The 9,770-nt window shown below is 51.5% G+C and overlaps 1 protein-coding gene across 2 annotated transcripts; it reads right to left on the minus strand.

The window, feature by feature from the left end:
• Positions 1–251: 251 nt before the first annotated feature.
• On the minus strand, positions 252–9,410 carry Calml4 (calmodulin like 4). 2 transcript variants are annotated; one of them, XM_076848661.1, is made up of 5 exons: positions 9,348–9,410; positions 9,234–9,264; positions 5,074–5,214; positions 3,288–3,476; positions 252–492 (listed from the first exon to the last, which is right to left on the minus strand). In XM_076848661.1, the coding sequence occupies exons 1-5, from the start codon at positions 9,348–9,350 to the stop codon at positions 395–397; spliced, it is 462 nt and encodes a 153-aa protein (XP_076704776.1). In that variant the 5' UTR covers positions 9,351–9,410; the 3' UTR covers positions 252–394. The 2 variants fall into 2 exon arrangements, with proteins under 2 accessions (XP_076704776.1, XP_076704777.1); XM_076848662.1 differs by having other exon boundaries at positions 5,074–5,179; positions 9,348–9,389.
• Positions 9,411–9,770: the final 360 nt, after the last annotated feature.

The raw sequence follows: 9,770 nt of genomic DNA on the forward strand, positions 1-9,770 counted from the left end.
TCTTCGTGGGAAAGGAGGCTCTAGGGATTGAACTCAGGGCCACTGGACCACTGAGCCCCATCCCATCCCTATTTCACATTGTATTTAGACACAGGGTCTCAGTTGCTTAGCACCTCGCTTTTGCTGAGGCTGGCTTTGAACTTTTGATCCTCCTGCCTCAGCCTCCTGAGCCACTGAGATTACAGGCGTGTGCCACCGCACCTGATAATACAAATCTTTTTATTAAAGACATGCTGATACCATGGCTGGAATTACTTATTGCTACTTATGCCCTGCTAATGTTGTCTTTGCACCGTGTTTGCCATCACCCTAGAATGAAAGGAACATTTTCCTTTTAAAAAATCAACCAGTCCAGGTTTTCAGACCCAGGGATCCTCTCTTGTACTCTGCTCATTCAGTAGTCCTGCACAGGAAGGGTGATCTTCTGGATAAACTCGTCATACTTCACTTTGCCATTTGGTTCAATATTTGCTTCCTTGAAAAGATCCTCCACTGCAATAAATCACATGAAATTTTTGTTTGGATTTGGGGTTATAAGACACTTCTTTGGAGGTTGGGGCTCCCCAAAGGTCTTCCCTGAGCGTCCAGGGAACTTCTTGTACACCAGGGAGTAAGCCAGAACAGACGACAACCTGCCCACTCCCATCTGGAAACCACTGGTTTGGTTTTCAGGCTTTGCCAGGAGCTGGGCAGGAATCCTGGCGAAAATCCAGTCACTGAAGCCACCTCATTTTTTTATTCTTTCGTTAGTTGTTGATGGACCTTTATTTTTATTCATTTATTTATATGTGGTGCTAAGAATCGAACCCAATGCCTCACACATGCCAGGCAAGTGCACTGCTCCTGAGCCCCAGCCCCAGCCCCCACCTCTTGTTTTCTTGTGAAGAAGATCTCAGACCCCTGAGCCTTGGTTTAGAGAGATAGTTGGCCCAAACATTTTGTCTGCTATCACCCACCCCTCTGCCCACCACTGTAGGTATTTTCTGCAGCTCCTTTCTGGACAGAGCCACCCAGGCTTCAGCTGCCCCTCACCTCCCCACTCCTCCATGTCAACGTTCCCCCCAAGATACCTCCATGCCACGAGGGCCTAGTGATAAGTGCTTCTGCTACCACCACCTCTAAAGAGGGCAGGGGTGCAGCTCATGGGTAGAGCACGTGCCTTACACCAATAAAGAAAAGATATGTATTTTGGGCCTGGGAAAATAAATCTAACAGTGTGTAAGGCTCAAAGCTTGCAAAACTACTGTTAATTCTGCCTTGCTTAAAAAATAAAACTTCATTTGCATTTCCCCCCTCTGGCTTTAGACTTCTGAGATAAAATAGTAGCTTGTCCCAGGCACTGGCAAGAAGAGCCATTCAGTTTATCCTTTTCCACTGTGGCCTCTCTTCAATAAAACAATATTTTTTTTTCAATCACCAAGGATAAGGGATTCCTACTTCTTTGGGGCTGGGTTGTGACTCAGCGGTAGAGCGCTCACCTATGCACGTGCGAGGCGCTGGGTTTAATGCTCAGCACCACATAAAAATAAATAAATAAAATAAAGGTATTGTATCCAACTACAACTAAAAAAAAAAAAGGATTCCTACTTTTGTTATCATCCTTTCTCCCACAGCAAGTGGGAAGGAAATTGGTCTCCACCACTTTCTTTGAAATATTCTTTGCAGGTTAAACAAATAAGAGATGTGTGTTTGGGGGCCTTGGTGTTGCTCTCTCTGCTGACTCCACCTGCCACATGGAGGGCCAGCAGTGTCCTCAGAGCCTGGGAGGTTGAGGACAGCCCACGATTCCCCCTGTTCCCTTGAAAACAGCCACAATGAAAGATGAGACTGTGATAGCTGCCAGCCTGAGAAAGCGGGGAAGAGGAATCTGCCTGCCCGAGCGCTATTTTTAAATGCTTTGCTCTGTGCCTTTGTGAAGGCAGATAAAATCTGAGCAGAAGGGTTTATAGAATGTGAGCTCTTGGAGGGCCCTGAGGGATGGTTACTACCTCATTTCCAGGGAGTAAGAAACCTGTGGGAGGTCCCCCCAGAGGAGTGGGAACCGGGATTCAAACCTAATTCAAACTGCAACCTCGAACCCCCTTCAGTGTTTGTTGGGATTTGGCCAAAGGCTGATGGTCAGTTGTTACTGAAGCCCTTTTCCTACACCCACTGTGGCCAAGCCTAGCCTTCCTATCCAGATGGTCACTGACAATTGAGCTGCCTAAGTAGAAACCCTGGCCTCCCAGGGATGCCAGCTGAGGCAGGACCCAAGGGACTAGTGCTGAGAGGCAGGAAGAATACCCACAGATGGATCAGTATGGGGTTTTTCATTATGATGTACAAAGGGCTTTCCCAGAAGGCCCAAGGCCCAGGCCCCTGGTCCTGCTCCAAGGCAGGAAGGCACATGGGCCGCTGGGAGGTGTGAGGCAAGGTCTATTCTCCACCTGACCCTGCAAAGGCCCTCAGAGCCCCCTTCTTGAACTCTAAATCTTCCAGAGTCAGCAGCAAAGTAGCATTTCCATTTGGAAAGCACGCTGCAGTCCTGTTCAGCTGGTTGTGATGGGGACAGCACTTGACCTCCATCCAGATCCCAGCTCGGCTGACCCACAACCACTCACTTGTCACCTTCTTTTTTTTTTTTTTAATATTTATTTTTTGTCGTTGTTGTAACTGGACACAATATCTTTGTTTTATTTATTTATTTATTTTTATGTGGTGCTTAGGATGGAACCCAGGGCCTCCCACGTGCTAGGCGAGCCCTCTACCGATGAGCCACAATCCCAGCCCCTGTCAGCTCCTTTTTTGGGGGGTGGAGTGGTATACTGGGGACTGAACTCAGGGCCATTTGACCACTGAGCCACAGAGTCTCACTGAGTTGCTTGGCAACTTGCTTTTGCTCAGGCTGGCTTTGAACTCTGGATCCTCCTGCCTCAGCCTCCTGAACTGCTGGGATTAGAGGCGTGTGTGGTCACGTCCAGCCTCAGGTAAAGGGACACTCATGTTCCCCAGGTGTCTGTGCACTAAATGAAGATCCAGTGAGCTTAGGCACAGCATGAGGCAGGGCAGATATCCCACTACTCTGCTGCCCAAGTAGATCCAAGCTGGGCTTTACCTAGGCTGACCCTCCACCCTGACCACTGGGCCCAGACCAGTCCCCAGCTAGTGTGACTGCTCCTGGGCTTTGCAGCTGTATATCAACTACAGAAGCCTACACAACCATGGTGACATTGATGGTACTTTGGTGAACTCCCCCCAACTCCCTAACCCTCTGCAGACATTGGGAGCCTGGTCAGGCAATTAATTACCTTCCTTCTGGGTGAGCTTCTCCCCGAGTCTCGTGAGTTTCGCCCGTAGCTCGGATGCCATGATGTACCCTTTTTTCTCCTTGTCTGCCATTAACATGGCCAGAAGAATTTCTTTCTTTGGATCCTCTTGTTTTATTTGCGTGTGCATAATAGTTAGGAAAGTGGAGAAATCCAGCTCTCCATTTCTGTCTAAGAAACCCCCAAATAGCAGAGTGAGCAGGGAGGGAAAGGCTCTTGGGGAAGCCAACCTACCTCCTTGCACCCTCGTCACTGCCAGCTCCACCTGGTTCACAATGGTGACAGTGGTCATGGTGAAGAAGACACAGCCCCCGCTACTGAGCTCCCACCATGGACCAGCTCCTGGACTGGATATTCTTCATTTCATCCACCCAGTGACCCTTGGTGACCATGGTTATCATCCCCTCGTTTTGTCTCCTCAGGGGACAGAAGCTTGTAGTATGTAGTCACAATCATCACCAACTGCTCAGCTTCCCTCTGGTGCTTCCCTCCTCCCCTAAACTGGAAGGAACTGGGCCCATGTGTCCCCGACACACACACTTCTGCCACCAGAGCAGGTCTCTGAGGAGGGATAAGTGCCCCGCCCCCAGCTCAAGCCTCAGGTCCTTCCCCACCTGCCTTTCCCTCCCTGCAGCCCCCTCCAGGCGTGTCCGGAAGCCTCTGCCCACACGCTGGCCTGGCCACGACAGCAGGAAGTCAGAACTTCCCCTGACCACAACTTCCTGTTTAGAGGAGACAAAAACCACCACTCCTTCAGAGCTGAAAATGAGACCTCTGAGTGCCCTATCACCAGGCTCTGGCCCTCAAAGACCTGCCCCAGGATGGCTCCTAGGGCTCGTTGCTGCAGGTGTGCTACTGTGACCTCTAGTGCCCCGAGACAGATGCTGAGAACCAGAGACTGAGAGGTGATCTGGGGGCTCCCAGTTAAATGCTGGAAGCTGGCCACTTCTTCCTCTAGGCCAGTCCCTCCTTCCTGGGCATCCAGCTCCCAATGTAAATAGACACCCCAGACTTTAAAAATAAAATTAAAAACAAATCTCCCAAAGAAATCACAAAGGGGCTGGGGTTGTAGCTCAGTGGTAGAGTGCTTGCCTAGCACATGTGAGTTAGATTCTCAGCACTGCATAGAAATAAATAAAATAAAGGTTCATTGATAATTAAAACTTAAAAAAAACCACAAAACTTGTTTCTGATAAGAGACCTATCTGTTCCCATTGTTGAAAATACAGGGAACAATAAAGGGAATGAAAACCAGCCTTAATCCTATCACCAGAGAGAACCACCTTTCAAGAGGGTTTTCTTCCAGTTTCCTAGCAGTCATGCATGGTTTTCAGGAAAGTCTTTGAAATCAAAAGAACTGAGTTCCAATCCTGATTCTACCATTGGCTTAAGTACTTGGGCAAGTTACCTATGGCTGTGAGTCTTGATCTTTGCCTGCAGAGTAGGATCAGGGCAGCCACCTTCTTGGGGTGATTTGAGCTAAGCGTTTGGTAGATGTTCACCAAAGGGACATTTTCTATAAAAACTACATTGGGATCACTGGCAGCACTGTTGCCCTATAGGTCTGTGATAAACCTGGTGGAATGGCCAGACCCAGGGCCCCTGCAAGGTGGGGTGTCACCATTGCTTTGAGGATGAGGCAGAGTGCACTTGGCCAGCTGCCTCCTGGGAGGTTCACTGCCCCCTGCCTCTCTAACCTGCGAGCCCTACACACCCCATCCTCTGCGCCACCCGCTGGCCCCTCCCGGAGCCCACTCAGCCCACTCACCTATCCCGTGGGTCTGCAGGTGCCGCTGCACCTCCCCAGGCGTCGGGCTGGCTCCCAGGCACCTCATGGCCACCAGGAGATCAGTGGCTTTTATCTTGCCCCTCTGCTGCTTGTCGTAGAGGGAGAAGCATTCCTTGTATTCTGCACAGCAGGAGGGAGGACCAGCTGTGCTCACTCACTCTCCACCCACCCCTCCTCTGCCCTCTTCCCTGGGACCCAGGGCCCCCTTTTTTTGCAGTACTGGGGATGGAACCCAGGTCCTAGCTGCACCCCAGCCCTCCTTCACACTTCTTTTCCCCTCCCTTTGGCCCCCTCCCCACACTTATCCCCAACCAATGTTTCCAGATACAGCAAGGGAAAACACAAAACTTCTAAGTTCAATTTGAATTCAGAGAAATGGTAAATTTTTAGTGTAAGTATGTCCCAAGTTTTGCATGGGATATACTCATACTAAGAAAATATTTGTGTTTATTTGAAGTTCAAATTTAAGAGGGTATCCAGCATTTTATGTGGCAACCCTGCCTCACTCCTCCTTTTCCTTCCTCAGTCCCTTTCTCTCCCTTCCCACAGCTAACTGAAATACCTCCCGGGCTTCCCAGGGAGGGCTAGCGCCCACAGCAGGGCAGCCAGACTCAGAGGAAATCCCTCCAGGGAGCCTGGCGACAAGTGGCTCTCATGTTTAACAATTTACTATCATTATTATTATTACTACTACTACCACCTCTGCAGCTGAGGGCATTTCTGAGTGCCTGGCCCAGCCCTGGGCCTGCAGGCTGCTGGCCCCTGAAGCTGTTTGCCCTCTGACACAGCCTGGGCCTGGTTTCAAAGCCTTCAAGGGGAACTGCCGGGAGGCGCCCCAGGCTCTGAACCTAGGTGGCTGGTGACTCTGCCCCTCGGCCCTTTCTTTCTTGATACTTAGCAAGATGAAGTAGCTGCCAGAGCTCAGGCTGCGCTAGTTACAGTATTCCACAATCCAACAGGAGTATCCTGCGGTTCCCAAGCCCTGAAAGCTGAAGAAAGCCAGTCAGGAGCTTGGGAAAGGTCCCAGGCTGGCAGACTGGGGTCCTGACTCTGGTGAGGGTGGGCTGCCCTCTGGAAGTGCTCTGGGACCCTGGCCCTGGCCTTCCAGCCTGGGCTCCACGATCTGCTCCTCTACTGCCTTCACACCTGGGTGGGTCCTCAGAGGCCTGGACTAGGGGCTTGCTAACTAGTAACAGAAATAACAAGGGCAGTTCCCATTGCTGAGCACATCACCCCAGCCCTGGTTTACTCCTCACCCTCTATTCCTGCTGGGCAGGTGTGAGGCCATCCTAGAGCGACCTCAAACCTCACCTAAGCAGCGTCTCCCCTGAAGTGGAGCTCTATCCACCAGGCAACACTGCCTCCATCCCGGGACAGCGGGGTGGGGTGGAGACTAGGCAGAGTGTATCCCCCAACGCCGTAGCCCAGGCCTAGGGTGGCTTTGTGTTCCTTAATAAAGACACTCAGTCCTCTTCCTGGTGTGATTCCTGGTGTCCTCATGGCCACCCTGTTTTTTTTTTTTTGTTTGTTTGTTTTTTTTGTGTGTGTGTGTGTGTGGTACTGAGGATTGAACCCAGGGGTGTGCTACTAGTGAGCCACCCACACTCCCTTTTATTTTTTGAGACAGGGTATAGCTAAGTTGCTGAGGCTTGAATTTGTTATCCTCCTGCCTCAGCCTCACAAGTCACTGGAATTACAAGCATGCACCACTGTACCCTGCATTCCTTTTCTGTCTGGGTTTCTCATGTGCCCTGGCTCTCCTGGCTGTTGTCCCTAACTGGTCAGAGCGGGAAGGCAGGGACAATCGTCTGGCTCTTCAGATGGGCACACTGAATCCCCCATGTGATCAGCAAGCAGGGCTCAAATGGAGACCCACCTCCTAACAAACAGATAGCTCAAGTGCGTTCTGTCTTCCTACTGCAACAAATACACCTTTTAAAAACTGCAAGGCCAGATCTGAACTTGGTTAACAGGGCCACCTGGAGAGCAGCCCTGGCCGGGCTGGCCCCGGCACTCCCTCCGCACCTCTCCCCTCTCCCTGGGGTTGTCCAGCCATCCCCACACTCCATCCTTCGCTCTCCTTCTGTCCTCCCCTGGGGCCCCTGAGAGGGGAGAGGTCTTCTATGGTTCATTGCTCTATCTCTAATGCAGGGAGCTGGGCTGGCACCAGGAAAGGACTCAAAAATTTGTTGAATGAAAGAATGAACAGGGTTAGATGAATTGGATTAAAAGTCCCCTTTAGATTTTCTCTTGGAAAATGCAAAAGTTCCAGAAAAGGCCTAGGAGAACGCCAGTGACGTGCTGGAGAACGTTTAGCAACAGCTCTGACATGTATGTACGTGTTTCCTATGCACTCGACAGAGGATGGGAAACACATGACTTACACACAGCAAAAAAGACGACTCTAAAAAAGTCAGTCTAGTTGACTGATTATCACAAGTGAGTTTCACCAATACTCAGGTTCACTGCTAACCTACAGTTTGGGTTCAAACATGATTTGACAAGGGAGGTTACCTGCCAGCTTCACTTGTCAAATCATGACAAAAGAAGGCAATTCTTTTTCCAATGAATTGAAATTGTGTTGTCATTCAATCTGATAAGCGATCTACTGTTAAACTAATTCTCGCCCTAGAACAAATTATATTCATTAAGCTGAAACTTCTTTCAAATCTGGGGGCAGCAGGGCTGTCTTCTTAGCTCTCTGTAGGGCTTGGCACATTGTTTGAGCCTATGTTATTTAACATTCTCTGTCTCTGACAACTGGCTTGTGAAATTCCTAAATATGTAGCTCTCATATGCTGGCAAGCTTCTAACTTTGTCCCTAGCACACAGAGGCCAGATGAGGCGGCATCCCTCTTTCTACCTCACAGGTGAGAAAACTGAAGCTCAGATGGTTGGATTCTAGGTCAGCTGCCTCCAAAGCTCCTGTTCTTCCCACTATCCCTGTTTAGTCTTTCATTCATTAAACATTAGTGGTCGCTTTCTTGGTGCCAGAGACTCAGATACCAAGAGAAATCATCTTCTTTCCCTCGGGGAGTTCCAGAGGCCCCAGGAGGGGGAGCCAGCGAGCCTCATGTCCAGGCGTGGGTGGAGGACACAGGCTGAGAGCTGACTCCAGCCCCGACCTGCCATTCAGTGTCACCTATAGAGCTGGGGAGGAGGGGCCCTGCCCTGGGCCTGGCACTTTAAAAGCCCCCTGGCGTGCTCTTTCTGGTCTTGGCCTAGTTTAGGGGTAAGGAGTCAAGCCAGGGGTCTGTGGTTAGGTACCCACCTGGAGCCCACAACCCCAGCCGTCCCTTCTAGACCAAGCTCCGGGTACCCAGAACTCTAGAATCCCAGTTAACATAGAGCAGCGTCCAGTGTCTGCAGAACCAAGGGCATCATGGGCCCAGGGTGCCTGCCGTTTTATCTCTGGTGGTCAGGAAGGTCTAGCTGACAATGGGACAGTTCAGCAGAGACTTGGGGGAGGGGATGCACAGGGGCTGTCACTGTTGGGGCAGATTCGGGGGCACGGCCTCAGGAGCAGCTGCTACATTCGCCGTGGGGAGACATCTTCTGCCCAGTGCTCCGGACCAGCCCCCGCAGCCCGAGTCTGGCCCCAGTTCTGTGTAACTCAACCCTCTCCTCTTGGCCTTGTGGAAACAGCCCAGCCACACGAAACTGAAGGACCCAGAGAGGAGAGTGTTCATGCTCAGAGTAGGCACAAGGGCCCCGGCTGACCCTGTTTTATGATGGGGAAACTCAAGCCCAGGAGACCATCCTGCCCAAGGGCGCAGACCTGGGCTCTCTCTCTCTGCCAATCACAAAGCCCCTTTCTTTTCCTGCCTTTCAGTCTGTTAATGGTCTCCCTCTTCCTCCCTGACCTTTTCCTCCCCAAATCTGACCCTCTGGCTCTGGCGGGAACTCCAGGACCTGGCTTGTAAACCACCCAGACAAACATAAAGCCAGCAGTCCCACCACCACCACTTGAGGTCCCCCCCCCCCCCGCCACCACCACCACCAAGGGTATCCCTGCAGCGGCTGGACCCCTGCCTTGGGTGTGGTTGGGGCCCTCCTTCCCTTGAGCAGAAAAGGAGTAGAGAAAATAAAGAGGTCTAGATGGTTCTGGGAGCTGCTGATTAAAGAGCAAACCAACCTACCATGAATTTGGTCCTGGGAAAGAAACTTGGCCTGCAGCGGAGAGAGGGAGACAGTCAGGGCAGGGTTCTGTGAGAGGCCCCCCCCACCCGGCTGGCCACGGGTCCCCACTTTACCATCCTGGGGCTCCCGCTGTTCTCAGAACCAGCTTCTCAGTTCCTTTTCCTCTGGCTTTGAGTTGAAAGTCCGCCAAGCTGGGTGGAGGCCACAGTAATAAATCCTCTGCTGCCATGGAGACCGGGCCCTACGCCACCAGGGTCAGATTCCAGCTTCCCGTGCATGGAGAGGTCTGGCCAACCCAGGCAGGTTGATTTTGAGGAAACGGCTGCAGAAGGGCTGTTGTGAGACTCAGGGCCCCTGTCTCTGGAGGTTGATGCTCTGCAGCAAGTGAACCATCCCCAGACTCTTGAGAGAGGACATTAGAGAACAGAAAGGCGGCCCCGGGGCAGGGCAGAGTCTGCGCCTGCCTCAGGGAACTTGTCTCCCTCTTGGAATTGGGCACTGCACACACTCTCCCTGAAGACTTGTCACCCACAACC

The sequence above is a fragment of the Callospermophilus lateralis genome, chromosome 3, assembly GCF_048772815.1.
Source record: "Callospermophilus lateralis isolate mCalLat2 chromosome 3, mCalLat2.hap1, whole genome shotgun sequence".
In the NCBI taxonomy this organism is placed as follows: domain Eukaryota; kingdom Metazoa; phylum Chordata; class Mammalia; order Rodentia; family Sciuridae; genus Callospermophilus; species Callospermophilus lateralis.

Excerpts from the sequence above, each read along its gene's own strand:
- Calml4 (XM_076848661.1), bottom strand. Across the intron at positions 5,215-9,233 it reads TTCCCAGGACCAAATTCATG|AATACAAGGAATGCTTCTCC; the intron begins GTAGGTTGGTTT and ends CCTGCTGTGCAG. Across the intron at positions 493-3,287 it reads GAAGCTCACCCAGAAGGAAG|TGGAGGATCTTTTCAAGGAA; the intron begins GTAATTAATTGC and ends GATTTATTGCAG.